This window comes from Salminus brasiliensis, chromosome 3 (assembly GCF_030463535.1).
Source record: "Salminus brasiliensis chromosome 3, fSalBra1.hap2, whole genome shotgun sequence".
NCBI classification, from domain to species: Eukaryota; Metazoa; Chordata; class Actinopteri; order Characiformes; family Bryconidae; genus Salminus; species Salminus brasiliensis.
Window position 1 is genome coordinate 12,302,290 of NC_132880.1, and position 15,256 is coordinate 12,317,545.

Consider the following 15,256-nt stretch of genomic DNA (forward strand, 5'->3'; position numbering starts at 1 on the left):
TTGTGATGTCTGTTGGTAGAAACACTATACAAATAAACTTAACTTCTTTTAGTTTCTGATGGGTTTCAAATTGTATAATGGTCAGTCATGTTTTCCCAGATGAGCTGATATCACAATGATTCTTAATTGTTTATTAGGTTACCTGCAACTGATTTGGAAGGTTTTCAAATTGGATGGAGTGGTATTTTCTCAAATGGAAACCGTTAAGCAAAACTATCAGGTTTTATCAGTTTGTTGTTAAAAGCAGATCATTAAGACCTTCTTGAGCAAAGTGGATTTTTAATAAAAAAAGTAAAATAAAATTCATATATTATTTATACATACAGAGACAATCAAACAAACTATTTATTAAACAAAGTAACATGCAATGCCAATAAAAAAAGTCAACATTTCACAGTTTGTTTTTTAATAATGCACTTTATCTGAAATGTCATGTTACTCATTTAGATTATTTCTTGCAAGTTCACATTTTATTTGGCATTTTCGTCAATTAAATTAAAGCCAGAATGAACAGAGAAAACAGTCAGTGGTGGGGGAAAATTAGAAACTAACAAACAAGAAACTAGAAAGTAGCGAAAAAACAAAACCAAAAGTTGTGCACATGTAAAACAAGGTGCACTAACATGTACATCATCAGCAAAGGGAAGGGACACTTTGGGTGAATACTATTTTAAAAGTTAGTTTAACTACATTAAGATGTTAAAATCCCAAATTACTCATGTTGCAGATCATAGCACTCTTGGTATTTTACAGGCAATAAAAGGATATATTTAAGAGTGACATCTTTCTTGCAGAACTAGATGTTAGGCTACAAAACATCACCAATATTTTTGTGAGCTAGAGTCTGCCAGAGGTATGTTGTAACTCAAAGCAGAAACCTATGCAAATACACACCCAGACACAAAACTGATTGTAGCCCCCCTACACCCTTCTTTATAAAAACAGTTCAATAAACAAAGTCTTCACCCCCCACTAGGGGATTCCTTTAAATTCTTCTTTGTAAAAGAAAAAATATAGTGTATGTATGTATGTGTGTATATTATATATATATATATATATATATATATATATATATATATATAAAAAAAAAACACACACACACACACACACACACACACACACACACACACACACACACACAGTGGTGTGCACTCACACACACAAAAAAACTAGCCCTGCAACATTAATTTGTCTCAAATCTTAAACTAATGCATACAATACACACAGACATACACACACCCACACTTTAATTTTTCTAGTCACTCGTGTCATCTACTGCAGTACAAAGTGATTGCCCCTTTAACCATTTGGGATACTGTGAGCATGTGTCTATGTCCACTTCACTTGCATGTTCAACCAGAGTCTGAGTCACTAGTGTCTGAGGATGATGATGACGATGAGGAGCCAGAGCTGGAACTGCTATCACTGAGACGAGACGTCAGACCATGAGGTTCTACCACACTGGGTTTTTCCACTAGTTAGTAGAGACAGGGAAAGAGTTTTTTATATTAAATCCATTAAATGACCAGGAACTAGTCCACACAGTGTGACATCAAACAAAATGGCTTTTGCTACCTCTGCTTAATGTAAATGTGGGGATCCTTACCTTTGGTTTTGGGAGGCTTCTTAGTCGAATTAAGCTGGCCACTTACATCCTGTAGCCTCTTTTCTAACTCTCTCTTCTTCTCCAGAGCCAGTTCTTCACGGGACTTAGCCACACCTTTCTTTGCTACTGCAACACACACACACACAATGCCATTAAAGCATCATGTTAAATAACATGTTAAATCACAATAGCAGATATAGACCAAAGCAGGTCTACACAGAATGTGTTGCAATGTCTGAACATTTCAAGCCACAACTATTATGGCTTTCTTTGGTCTCAATATAACTTAAATTTACCATAGTAATGCAGAATGCTGACTGGAGCAACGTGATGTTGAGTGCTGATGTGTGGAGGGCCAATCCAAGTGTGCATTTTCATAATGGCTAGATTAACTAGATTTAGTTTTTGTTTACATTTAACAATTGTAATTTTGTTACACAAACCGACACTCTGAAGTAAAAAGAGGGGTTGGGTTTGCAATAAAAAAAAAAATCATCATTTTTAGATTTAAAAAAGGTAGCGCAAGCAGTCAGCAAATGCATAAACAGGATAGACTGTCCTAGCTTTAGCAAAAAAGCAAAACCGAAAAACAGGCAAGAGTCAAGAACCCAAAAAGATCCAACAACCAGGATAACTAGACAAATGGCAACAACGTAATCAAAACAGAGATCCGCTCGGTATGCAATGAGCAGAGTTAGCAATATGTCGCAACTCTGCTTATTTTGATTGGTGGACTGGTGACCTTTGACTGAAAGGTCAGAGAATGAAGGATTATGGGAGTTGTAGTGAGGCAAGGCAGCAACTGCACAACCAAACCCTGCCTAAGGATCCCGCATGTGGCAGTGGCAATAAACGCCCCCTGTTGTGCAATTTGTGTTACTGCATTTAGGTTTGATCACATGCAAAGTATGTAATTTTGCTATGGATGGCCTTCCGATGGCCAATCTGGCAGGCAAGATTACATGTACGTCAATTTGTGTTGGTATGATTTAGGTTTCTTGACTTCTGTCAATTTAGGTTTGAAAACACAAGGTCCGTGATTGTATGAAAAGCAGTTAATTGGGCACCGTAGAGCCTCTCTGGCCAATCTGGCTCAAACTTGGCAGTCAACACCATATGGTCATAACGTGTAAATGTACATATATTTCTGTGTTGATATGGCCCATGTTTCCTGACTTCTGTTCATGTAAGTTTGAATTTTTGAAAGTTCCCTTATGTCATTTTTAATAAGTCAATTTGTCAAATTACACAAACCATGACAGTTTCAGCCTACTGACAAAACATTTCTGTACGTTTTTATCTACCTACTAAGGAAATTGAGGTCCTTTGGAGTGCAGGAAGCACTCCTGAGGACTTTCTCTGACACAGTGGTGGCATCTGCCATCTTTTATGGAGTGGTCTGCTGGGGCAGTAGCATCTTGACAGCAGACAAGAAGCGACTGAAAAAAAAAAAAACGCAAAGAGGACCAGCTCTGTTCTGGGAAGCTTCTTAGACTTAGGTGGTGGGAGACCGGAGGAGGACAGTCAAGAGAACAGCTCCCACCCCATGCATGAGACAGCACTAGGCAACTCTTAGAGACAGGCTGCTTCACCCAAAGGGTGTGAAGGAGCGGTATCGCAGGTCCTTCCTTCCTGCTGCCATCAGACTCTACAACCAGCACTGCTCCCAGCGGAACACACACACACACATTCAGGGAACAGAGGTCCCTCAATGTAACAATACAATGTGCAATATTTTTCCCCACCCCCCACATGTGCAATTAAGGGTAAGATTGTGGCAAGACCAATATCGATTAGATTAAATGAAAAGGACTAGTGTGAAAAGTTTCTCAGCTGACCAATGAAGGGGAAAACAATGCAATTGCACTACATAAAAGTTTCATACGGCTAAGTGAAATGTGTAATTAGAAATACTCGATTTTCTTGAGATACACAGCAAGAAAAAAAAAAAAAAAAAAAAAAAAAAAAACTAAACTAAATACTAATTTAATTTATATAGAAATCCATAATATAGAACTGGATCGATTATAAGACACTGTCAAGTTGTTTTAACTACCATCGCATAAGAAAAACAATGCATTCTTCCATTGTGAGAAGTAATCAAATCAAATGAAGCTTTTGTCGTACTTGACCTTAGCTAGAAAGCAATAAAACATTCATGATCAGCATTCAGAATGGCTGAAAAATGACAAAAGGAATCTGATCTTACCATATGGCTTCCGAGGCTTCTTGCGTAAACATGTCATGACGTAGTGCTCTAGTTCACGCAGCGTGGATGGCTTGAGCGTTTCAAAGTCTATTTCAATTTCCTCAGGATTGGTGTCACGCAGTGAAGGCTCACGTGACTGAATGATGTGTACAACGCGACCAAGCTTCTCACCAGGAAGTTTGTTGATGTCCAGGCTTAGCTGACGTTTTTCATCATAGCTCATGGGGCTGTTTTCCTCCTCTTCTTCTGAATCATAGTGGGGAGGAATGGCCAGGGCTTGGGAGCCTTGGCAGACTGCTTGAGATTTCTTTGAGGATCTGAAGAACAAGCAGAGCTTTAAATTATTTATGTTTTAGGTTTTACGATGTGCATGGGTGCATAATTTGTGAATAACTCAGTAATAATAAATAAGGTGGAAATGCAGGGCTGCAGTTGCATGCCCCCCCCCCACACCCCAATTTTCGGCTCTTTAATAAAGCTTATAGCTTATTGCCCTGTCCCCTTTTTTAATATTTTAAACATGATCAAATTTGTAAAACAATAATTTGTGCATCTCTACTCAAAGCTTTTGTTTTCTAGGTTGGAAGTAAATAGTAAATCTAAAATTAAACATTTAAAAAGACATACTTGCTCTTGCTGCTCTTCTTGTTGGGTCCTTTTTTGCGCTGCATTGATGATGCGACCGCCTTGCTGTTACTTTTACTTTTCGTTGCCTTCAAGATTTTTGCCGCTTTAGGGGCCCGGATTACCACCTCATTTTCCACCACAGTCTTGCTTCGCTTGTGCTTTTCTGGCTTCTTTTTTTTCTTCTTCTCTTTCTTTTCTTTCTTTTTCTTTGGCTTGATGATTGGGTCGGAGGACAGAGCAGCCAGCTGCTCATGTACTGCCCTCAGCTGTACAAAAGTCAAAAAGGAAAAACCAAGCACAATTCGATTAAATTGAATTAGGGAGTATGGTGTGTCCGAGATGCAACTCACCAAGGTTTGTTTACACCCATGCCCAGTAGACTTTGGTTAGCAGGCTATAAAGCTTCTTAGCAGTTTATTTTCAGGCTTTGGAGTAGCACCACTAAATACATTTGTCAGGACTTGGAGAGCTTTTAGATAACTAATTCTAAATCACAAATGTCAGTACCTTATTGCTCTTTGTTCTTGGCTGAAAATTTTGCGACACCTAGTGTGAAGTTTTTTAAGCATAGTGGAGATTTCAGAAATGGGGGAAGGCCATGTCTCTTGTTATTGGAAGACACAGTGGATGAGCAGGTGTCTACAAACTTTGACATTTGGCATATGTACCATTAAGTAACAAGAAATTTGAAATACATTTGAAAGTGTGCAATTAGTTTCAACCTGCTCCTGAAGCTGTGCCAAACGGTGTGCTCGTTCCTCCTCACTGTCTGAACTAGGAGTGGTCTCGCTCTCACCCTCACTGCTCAATTCACTTTCTGATGACGAAGATGAGGAAGAGGAAGACGATGTAGATGAGGAGTGACTGCCTAATACATTACTCAAGGATGCAGGCAGGGGGCAATCCAGGGGCTCGTCAGGCATTTTAGCAAAACGGAACTCAAAGACATCCTGAAATACAAAAAAAAAAAAAAAAGCTGTGAAAGCTTACTGCCACTTGAGAGGATCCCTTTTAAAGAACACATTAATTACACATGGAATAACGCTTTTATAATGCCAAAAACTGCACAATTTTAACATGCAAATGTTAAGACCTTTTCAAGACAGCAAAAATCTATACATTAATATACTTTTTTTATTTTTTATTCACACATACATGTAGGCTTAAGATAGTGGTTTCTGACCTCATGCCTGGCACCTTGGGGACACACTGAGTATATGACTGGATATGTAGTGTTTTATTTGAAAACTATTCTAAGCATTTGTGCCTCACTTAATTAAAATTGGTCTCACCTACTTTAATCTCCATACTGTCTAACATTTAGGTCTTCTAGCACAATACACTTTTGAAATCATGTGAGACGGCCGAGTTGTAGCCAACCTATTCCTCCTCTTGTCAATTTACTTAGTTTGCTATTCTTTTAGAAATATAAATCAAGCACTCATCTTAAATGTGCACATCTTAACATTAATCTAGTTCAGTAATATTCAGAGCTGCATCTTGCTAGACAGCCCAAAGCTTGCACGGTGGTCATGGCAATGAAAAACAAGTTATTTATGTTCACAGGCTACAATATTCCAATAAATCATAAATAAAGTCATCATTTTATGTTATTAAATACTTAAACATGGTGTGACTGAACTAATGTTAACACATGCCATTACAAATGAGACATTTTATGGCCTTACAGTTGACAAATGTAACTTGTAGTCTGCAGGAACCCTAAAAAAATGCATTTTACCTGTAGTTTTCTGGCCATAGACACCACGTCATGGTCAGGCGGGTTGTACTTATAGCAGTTAGAAAACATCAGTCGGATGTCTGCTGCAAACTGTAATGCTTCAATATACTCCCGTTGTTCCATTTTATTCTGAAAAACAAAAGATTGAGTTTTGATTAGAATCACAAGTACGCAGTACCGCATTAATACCATGTACAGTGGAAAGTGAACATAGCATTAAAATTAGCACCTTTATTGTGCTGAGGTCCATTGGAGTTTTGATAATGTCATGGTAGTCATGTAGCCCCAGTGATGATGCATCTACCGGCTTGTAGAAAGGCCAGGCATATGCTGCATGCTTTTTTGACAGGAGCTCTTTCAGAATCCCATTACAGTAGCGCAGCTGCTGATTAAGCTTCACTCGTCGCACCTGCTGATGCTGCGAGTCTGGTAGGTCTTTCCGGGGTGGTTTGATGGGCCGACCACTGCCTCCACGTCGCCCAGGGGCTTTACCTCCGAGCAGACCTCGGTTATGGTTGACCCCTAGGGCACAGTGGTTGATCGGGGAGTCATCCCCACTACACATACTTATGCCCATACCTCCAACACCAATGGTGAGGGACATGGCCATGGTTGTAGGGGTGGTGGTGTCAGCCTTGCGCTTGACTCCTTTTTTCTGAAGGACGAGGAAAAGCAAAGAGAAGAATGAAACTGAGAAATGTACGGGACTGAACTGGGGGTGCTGTGATTTCAAACTTCCAATACTGAAAGTAAAAAAAAAGACAGTTTGATCAAAAGTATATTTGAAAGTCTTAGTAAAGCTAAATTCTGCTGGGTCATGAAAAGTTGTTTAAATAGTGAAAATAATTCGCTTACCTTCGTGGTAGGCTGGGTTGGGGGTAGGCCCAACAATGCAGGGGCACTATGGGCATTGGGGGACAGGCTCTTGACAAGAAACATTTGTGGAGGGGTTGAGAGAAATGAGTCTGGGACACGTGGTGTTGGGGGAGAATACGGAGGCTGAGATACTGAAGAAACAGCAGGCACCTGGTGAGCTGTCGTTATCCCTCCTAGGACTAGAGAAAGAGGAAACATCAAAGAACATATTTTGTAAACTGTAAAAGTGTTTACAAAAAAAAAAAAAAAAAAAAAAAAAAAAAAAAAAACACAAATGGCTTACATAGGGTTTTGCGGCCTTTGCTAGGTTTTCCAGTCTTGCCCCGTGGGGCGGGCTGGGGCAATTCCTCCTCCTCTGGAGGCATCTGTGCTACCTTCTGTAAAAAGGCCTTTTCCAGAGACTGAGCCATCAAAACTATGTCATCTGTTGGCTAGAAGACATTGTAAAATCAATTCTAAGTCAGTATTGGGAGATGACAAACATATTCATGCATCTCAACAACAACAACAACAATGTATTATGTAATGTAATTTCAAGTTTTGTTTGTTTTACCTTTGATCAGTATGGCTTGTAGCTCATTAAAATTAGTAGTCTCTCAAATTTTATAATGTCATAAGATCAAACAAAAAGGAAGCACAATAAGGAAATGTCCAACTCCTGACAAGAATATTCATTTATACACTCAATACTTGGTTGAAGCTCCTTTACCATGAATTACTGCAGCAGTGCTGCATGGCATAGCGGCAACCAGCATGTGGCACTGCTGAGATGTTATTAAAGTCCAGGTTGTGCCTTTCTACTTGTTTACATTGTCGGGTTGAGGGTTTCTCATTGTGAGAACACTGTAATATGGTGGTGTGCTAGCCATTTAGTAGTAGTTTTGGTACTGTGTGCGCCAAAGCCCGGCTCAAAAAGAAAAATGGCAATTCCATAAAACTTGTCAGTAGATGGAAGCAAGTGCTTGGAAATATCCTAGCACAACACCCTGTTGACTTTAATCTTGATGAAACAGTGGGCCTTAACCAATTTAAGAAGCTTCTGATCTCTGGTCTCCGTCTCTGGTTCAGAAATGGCTTGATTTTAAGAATGTGGCAGATGTAGCCCATTTTCTGGAGACGTCTATATGTGGTATATTTTTAATGTTCAACACCAGCTTCATTTCACCTTCTTAAATCGACTTTTGACAATTCCTTTAAGACTACACCTATCCCTGTGGCTCATGCAACTTGTCCTAACAGAATTTCCATTAACATAATTTAATACAGGGCTCAGCAAACAGCCAATGAAACTTAAACATAAAATTAAATATTCTATAATAATGAGATACTGGATTTCTACATTTGAGCCATGATCAAAAGTGAAGGTGATCAAAAGGTCACTTGTAATAAATATAAAATGCACTTGCAAATTTAAACACAGTCCTTGTGTTTGTTCTTTGCTGAAGAAGCAATTTTATATTCTAATTACAAACATACTGCAAGCCAAAGATCTTTCTAAAGCTGTGTGCTAAATAAATTGAGAGAAAAGCAGAGTGTAGTAGAGCAAATTAATTATTAAACTCATTCATTTCAAAGTTACTTTCAAAAGGCAACTTTTTTACATTGAAAAACAACTAACCTTGTTATAGATGTAACAATTCGTAAACATAGTGTTGAAGTCTTGCAGACATTCAGCAGCACTGCAGTAGTAGCAGTTTTCCAGTCGTTTCTTAATAGTGCCCATATCCATTGGCTGCTTAATAATCTTATGATAGTCCTGGGATGGACAGACAAATAAGAGAAAAAGAAAAAGAAAGATGGTTTGCATTACAATCCAAAATATGTAGCTAAAGTGGTTTCATTTATAGATTTATTTATAAATAACTTACAGGCAGGTTGAGCTTTGTGGCATCCACAGGCTCATGGAAGGGCCAGGCAAAGTGGTGCCTCCACAGAGGTTTCATGACAGACTTTTGAAGGAACTGCAGCTGGTTGGTCATTCGACCCTCCCTGCTGGGATCCCTGGTAGGGGGCTTAGGGGGCCCAGAGGTGGGGACTTGATTAGGCACGGGACCCTCAAAACCCTCGTACAACAGGGATGGCTTGCGAATGCGCTTACCAGCACCAGAGACAGCCTGCTCCATCATAGTCACTCCTTGCACACCCATATTGCTCCCACCCACAGAGCTGCAACAATGAAAGACATTAAAGAAATGCAAGGAAAAGCAAGTGTCATATGCAGCATATGACACATTAAAAGAGTAGCTTAAGTAACAAACTATTTTAGAACTACTTATGCCATAAGAAACCATTACATCCAGTATAAAGCAATGCACCAGGACAGTAATCATGATCACAAATAGTTTCTATAGAAAAGGGACACATTTACAGCAAAGAGTGCTTCATATCACCTGAAGTTAAAATTGGAACCACATCAACTGATAAGACAGGAATTATAGGAGACCCCAGTTACACAGGGTTATGAAGTTCTTGTGCACACTCAAAGCTACATAGCGCAGAAGCTGGCAAATTCATTTTCCCAATTATAGGTCAGCGTACATCAGTTATTGTTAAACTTTTTACAAGTACAAACGGAATGCTTTAAAACACTACAGGCATCTTTATCTCCATCTTTAGGACCAAGAAGACCACACAATAAGAAATTTAATCAGATCATCCCCAATTGACTTTACATGCAACTGTAAAAAATGCACAATAAACACATCAATTACTGTGATGATTCTATGCTTTCCTTAATGTTAGACTTTTATATGCACATTTCCAAATGAAGACAAACACTTTAGATAAACTTCTGGAGAACAAGCATGTTTAATGATTACATTTTTGATAATTCACTTGAGGTACACATGCAACTTATTCAATGATACAAATTTACAAACAGTTAAGAGAAATGCACTTTTTTTGTTAAAAACTGTCAGTTTTTGGATACATTTACATAAATTTCAAATGTAATCCATGAGTAATTTCCGTTTGGTTTCATCGTTTTTTTAAATGCATAAGGTACTCCAACGTAGATAAAAAGTTAGCGCTAGACAGCTAGCTAGAACTACCGCAGTCTCTTCATTAAACGTGAACTACAACCGGGTGCGACTTAACATGAGACCGTTGCCTGGAGGCCACAGAACTCAACGTGCAATTTAAACTACATGCATTGTACATCCGTTTGTTTATTTGTATATTTTGCAATTAAGTTAATGATGACAAGTACGCAAAACTAATGCAGCTGGACAATTAGCCAAGTTTTAGATAACTTAGCCAAGACCAGTCAAGAGAACCAAGACCCTAACAGACGTTAGCACCATGTCGCGAACTTTCCACATGACCATAAACCTACTTTGATTTGATCATAAATCTAGCCCAAAAGGTTATAAAACTAGCTAGCTACCGATAACCCTACTTTATTTGAAAGAGACGTAGCGCTCGCTAAACCAAGCTGCAATCCAACCGCCCAGAAATGGCCATTAACGAGCTGAACAACGATAACGCTTTGAGTACTACTGAGTCGAGTTCAAAAACAAAAAGAGAACACACAAAAGGCACGATTTTAATAGGTATAAACTAACCAGAATAGAAAACAGCAATATTTTAAACTGCAAGGAACAGACGGTGAAGAAACGTTGACGGTATGACAACAAAAAAGACGGGGACTGAGAATTTGTCAGATAAAATATTCGGTCCGACGGCACATTTAAGGTCAATGGATCAAATGGGTACCTGTCAAGGGGCGGGCTTATGGCCGTCTCCATTAGGATGGCTCCGGATTCCGTTTCGAGACCTCGAACTGCCGATCCTGCCGACCTTACTTTCCTGACTTCCTATATTCTCCTTGTTACAGCCACAGCGAAATGGCGACGAAAAGGCTCCGCCCGACCTTTTATAGAGGATCTGATAACTCCATTGGCTAATGTAGCTCTGCCGGCCCACGCTCTTTCTATACGTCACACTGGCCGTCAATCTGGCATAATACACCTTTATCGTATGAAAGAACTCATTTCAGAACAGCACATCAGATAAGATTCTCTCACCGAATTGTCACAGCTTTCTTGCTTCGTATAACCAGAAAAAAAAAACCATTAACGTTTCTGCACGTTTGCTGTATGTAAATAAAATGCGCGTTGCGTCAACGTGGGTAACATAGCATTGATTGGTTAAAAAAAAAACAGACGCGTTTGCCCGGGGCGGGTTCGTGCTGCACGATTGGCTCAATGAACGTGTCCCGCGTATTAGACAAAAGCAACTGCTCTTAATATTCTCCCTTCTGCCTTAGTGCGCAGGCAAACGGATCCACCGCCACGAGTCGCCATTTTAGAACAAAAAAGGAAACAACTCGGTGTTCACGAATACAAGAGTGTAACCTAATTTGATTAAATCGTCGTACGTCGGACATTTCAAATCATAAAACCACGATGCCACCGTCTCCACATTCATCATTCCCAAGTAACTACTTCAAGGAATAAGGATTCCTCGTTCTCGTCCTTATGTGCATGGCCTACAAGAGAGCATGTGCCATAAAATGACGCAGCAGCACGGGCGCCTTAATCGCCTTCTCTTGTTAAAAAGTGATGTAATTACAGAACACAGGTCTAAAACGTCATATTACTTCATTTTTCTAGTCTCTTAGATAGTTAACTATATTCTAACCAACAAACCGAGGCCAATAATACAGGGCAAAGGGATAACCATCGAATTACTACTTCTAATTCGTAAATCTATAATGACATGGCGGTTTTTGTACAGGGTGGGCCCAATCCAAAATATACAACGGAACCATTAAATTACGTTATCGATACTGAAGCATATGAAAATCTACACGAATAAAACTTATTTTTAAGAGGGATTCGATTTAAAACCGTTTCTTTTTAGATACAACGGTGACCCATCCCCCCAAAACAAGGGTAAATACGTTTAATAAGATCAGTAACTGCAATTACTCATACTCATTAAATTATGAAATATAATTCTCCTAGAAAAACTACTGCCAAATATCAAGCACTAAATAAATCTAAACTATGTTTCTTAAAACATTAGGTAACTACCTGAATAACAAGCTCGACATTCTATCTATTGAGGTTTAAGCAAAAAAAAAAAAAAAAAAGTAAATAAAGTTGCAAAGGTTGCATTAAAATTCTCATACTTGAAACATTTCCCATTTCTTCTTGTCTTCGGCCACGTTTCTTTAAAATCAACACATTTCTTCAAACATGTCCGACTTCTTCCCCATTCACTGGGACCCAAGCAGTGGGAGGAAAAGTCATGTGATTCACATATTACTTGCGCTGCAGTGCACGCGCGGACTTTGAAAGGTCGTTATACAATTGCATTACCCGTATTTTTTTTTTTTTTTAACAAAATAAAAATCCAGAATTCTCTATACATTAATCTGTCGAGCAACCAGAACAAAGAGTTTACTAGCAACGCTAGTCAAGTTCCGATTGGCTTAAAACATATGGCTTTCGCAGTCAGTACATTTGCCGATAAATGTTTGATAGTTCCAGTCTCTTAGAAAACAAAACCATTATATAGCATAATTTAAAAGGATCTAGGCAGTAGCTGATATACCTCGAAGTCGAGTACTCAATACTCCAAGTGTTTTCTTACGCATGTTGTTAAGAATCATGGCGACTGTACTCTTGCCTGGTCCTTTGCCTTCTTGGAGAACACACACCCCCACCTATCGGTAAGCTGCTTAAAGATCAGTTGTGGACACGTGGCTATCGTAATAAATTAGGCACCATGTTGCTTTTATTCCAACAATATTTAGATTACGATTAATATTAAACAGTAGACATGTTTTAATGAATTTTCATTAGATGCCCATGATCTGTATGGTATTTACGTGTTTTCCCATATTCTCCCATAACTTTCTTCATTATACGGGTCATTCTCTGGAGTGGGATTTCAAGTGGATACAATTTTAAATATCAATTTCATTTGTTCCAGAAACAAACAACCTTAAAATTTCTATTTACAAATGCATTTACCAAATATGCAAAATAGATAGCTAAATTCCAAACAGAATTTTAATATATTTTAATATAAAATGCAAAGTTTTGGTCAATTTGTCACTGGTGTTACCCCCATAATAACCCATAAGATTTGGTTTGTCATAAATTAATTTATTTTTAATTGAAATTACAATGCGTATGTGATAAAGAAATTCAATTTAAGTTACCATGTTACCAAAGTATGTTTATACACTAAGTACTAATAATAACAAAAATAAAGTGGTCTTTCTTTAGACTTAAAGACATCTTCCTATCCTATTTAAAATAAAGATGAAAATGTAACTACTGATACAAGAAACAGTGCAGAAATGAATGATTCTAACATTTAATGGAGGATACTTTTAATAAAATGAAAAACATGAAAAGAACAAGCACCACATGGTAACACATCCATAACTAAATAGTGCCAAATTTGTCTGAACTGACCCTTTGTTTAGAGCGACTAGCTCAGCTGACATCTTCTCTTGGGCTTGGCCAGAAGATTTTATTAACTCCATTTCTGTGCATACATTCAGTTGTAATTCTAGAACTGAATTCTAAAAAATTCTAAACTTTTTTATTCTTTGATAGCACTACCACTTTTGCTGGGTTCACAACAACCCAGGTGAGAAATGAGCTGAGGAAGATCAAGCCTAAGAAAGCTACAGGTCCTGATGGAATCAGTGCCAGGCTCCTCAAGTCCTGCGCTGATCAGCTGTGCAGGGTAGTTGAGCATATGTTCAACATGAGCCTGAAACTGGGAAGAGTACCACAGCTGTGGAAAACATCTTGTGTGGTACCTGTGCCCAAAACACAGCACCCAAAGGACCTAAACAACTACAGGCCGGTGGCACTGACTTCCCATCTGATGAAGTCACTGGAGAGGCTGGTCCTCAACCACATCCACCCTCTGGTGAGCCCATCCATGGACCCTCTTCAGTTCGCCTACCAGCCTGGTGTCGGGGTGGAGGATGCTGTCATCTATCTTCTACACAGAGCTCTTTCTCACCTGGAGAAGCCCGGCAGCACTGTGAGGATCACCTTCTTCGATTTCTCCAGTGCTTTTAACACCATACAGCCAGGGCTTCTAAAGGACAAGTTGGGACATTGTGGAGTGGACAGTCACCTGTCAAACTGGATACTGGACTACCTCACCAACCGACCACAGTATGTGAGGGCACGGGACTGTGTCTCTGACTTGGTGGTCAGCAGCACAGGAGCCCCTCAAGGAACGGTCTTGGCACCGTTCCTCTTCACCCTGTACACTGCTGACTTCATGTACAGCTCACCGACCTGTCACCTCCAGAAGTTCTCTGATGACTCAGCGATCGTCGGCCTCATATCCAATGAGGAGGACAGCGAGTACAGAGAACTTATTCAGGACTTTGTGGACTGGTGTCTGCAGAACCACCTTCAGATAAACGCTGGAAAGACCAAAGAACTGGTGGTGGATTTCCGCAGGTGCAGACACCCCCCTTCATCAGTGAACATCCAGGGTATGAACATCGAGAGTGTGGACTCTTATAAATACCTGGGTGTTCATCTGAACAACAAACTGGACTGGTCAGTCAACACTGCTGCACTCTACAAGAAAGGCCAGAGCAGACTCTACCTGCTGAGGAGATTGAGGTCCTTTGGAGTGCAGGGAGCACTCCTGAGGACGTTCTTCGACACAGTGGTCGCATCTGCCATCTTTTATGGAGTGGTCTGCTGGGGCAGTAGCATCTCGACGGCAGATAAGAAGAGACTGGACAAACTCATAAAGAGGGCCGGCTCTGTCCTGGGGTGCTTCTTAGACCCAGTGCAGGTGGTGGGAGACAGGAGGATGACAGCCAAGCTGGCATCCATGCTGGAGAACAGCTCCCACCCCATGCATGAGACTCTGGCAGCACTGGGCAGCTCCTTTAGCGACAGGCGGCTTCACCCCAAGTGTGTGAAGGAGCGGTATCGCAGGTCCTTCCTTCCTGCTGCCGTCAGACTGCACAACCAGCACTGCTCCCAGCGGACCACATACACACACACTTAACTACACACACATGTTCATGTTCAGGGAATACTATGTGCAATATCCCCCCCCCCCCCCCCCCCATGTGCAATTAAGAGTCTTTTGCTGTAAATAGTATTGTTATTGGTCTTTTAATTCTTATATATATTGTGTATATAGTGTAAATTATTTATCCAAATTTTTGTAACTGAGTGTCTTGCTATCCCTT

General features: G+C 39.8%; 1 protein-coding gene across 4 annotated transcripts; it reads right to left on the bottom strand.

Moving 5' to 3' along the window:
- Positions 1 to 259: 259 nt before the first annotated feature.
- Positions 260 to 12,707, bottom strand: brd2a (bromodomain containing 2a). Of its 4 annotated transcripts, none has more exons than XM_072675485.1 (12): positions 12,619 to 12,707; positions 8,928 to 9,225; positions 8,678 to 8,815; positions 7,343 to 7,490; positions 7,039 to 7,238; positions 6,413 to 6,838; positions 6,184 to 6,312; positions 5,165 to 5,392; positions 4,443 to 4,708; positions 3,816 to 4,132; positions 1,607 to 1,732; positions 260 to 1,474 (listed from the first exon to the last, which is right to left on the bottom strand). In XM_072675485.1, the coding sequence occupies exons 2-12, from the start codon at positions 9,204 to 9,206 to the stop codon at positions 1,353 to 1,355; spliced, it is 2,379 nt and encodes a 792-aa protein (XP_072531586.1). In that variant the 5' UTR covers positions 9,207 to 9,225; positions 12,619 to 12,707; the 3' UTR covers positions 260 to 1,352. The 4 variants fall into 4 exon arrangements, with proteins under 4 accessions (XP_072531586.1, XP_072531587.1, XP_072531585.1 ...); XM_072675486.1 differs by lacking the exon at positions 12,619 to 12,707 and adding an exon at positions 12,194 to 12,322; XM_072675484.1 differs by lacking the exon at positions 12,619 to 12,707 and adding an exon at positions 10,774 to 12,151 and having other exon boundaries at positions 1,607 to 1,729.
- Between the last annotated feature and the right edge of the window lie 2,549 nt (positions 12,708 to 15,256).

Coding starts and splice junctions, on each gene's coding strand:
- brd2a (XM_072675483.1), bottom strand. CDS start 10,805: ATGGAGACGGCCATAAGCCCGCCCCTTGACAG. Junction 9,226..10,773: donor ATAAGCCCGCCCCTTGACAG/GTACCCATTTGA, acceptor TCATTGTTGCAG/CTCTGTGGGTGGGAGCAATA. Junction 8,816..8,927: donor CCACAAAGCTCAACCTGCCT/GTAAGTTATTTA, acceptor TGTCCATCCCAG/GACTATCATAAGATTATTAA.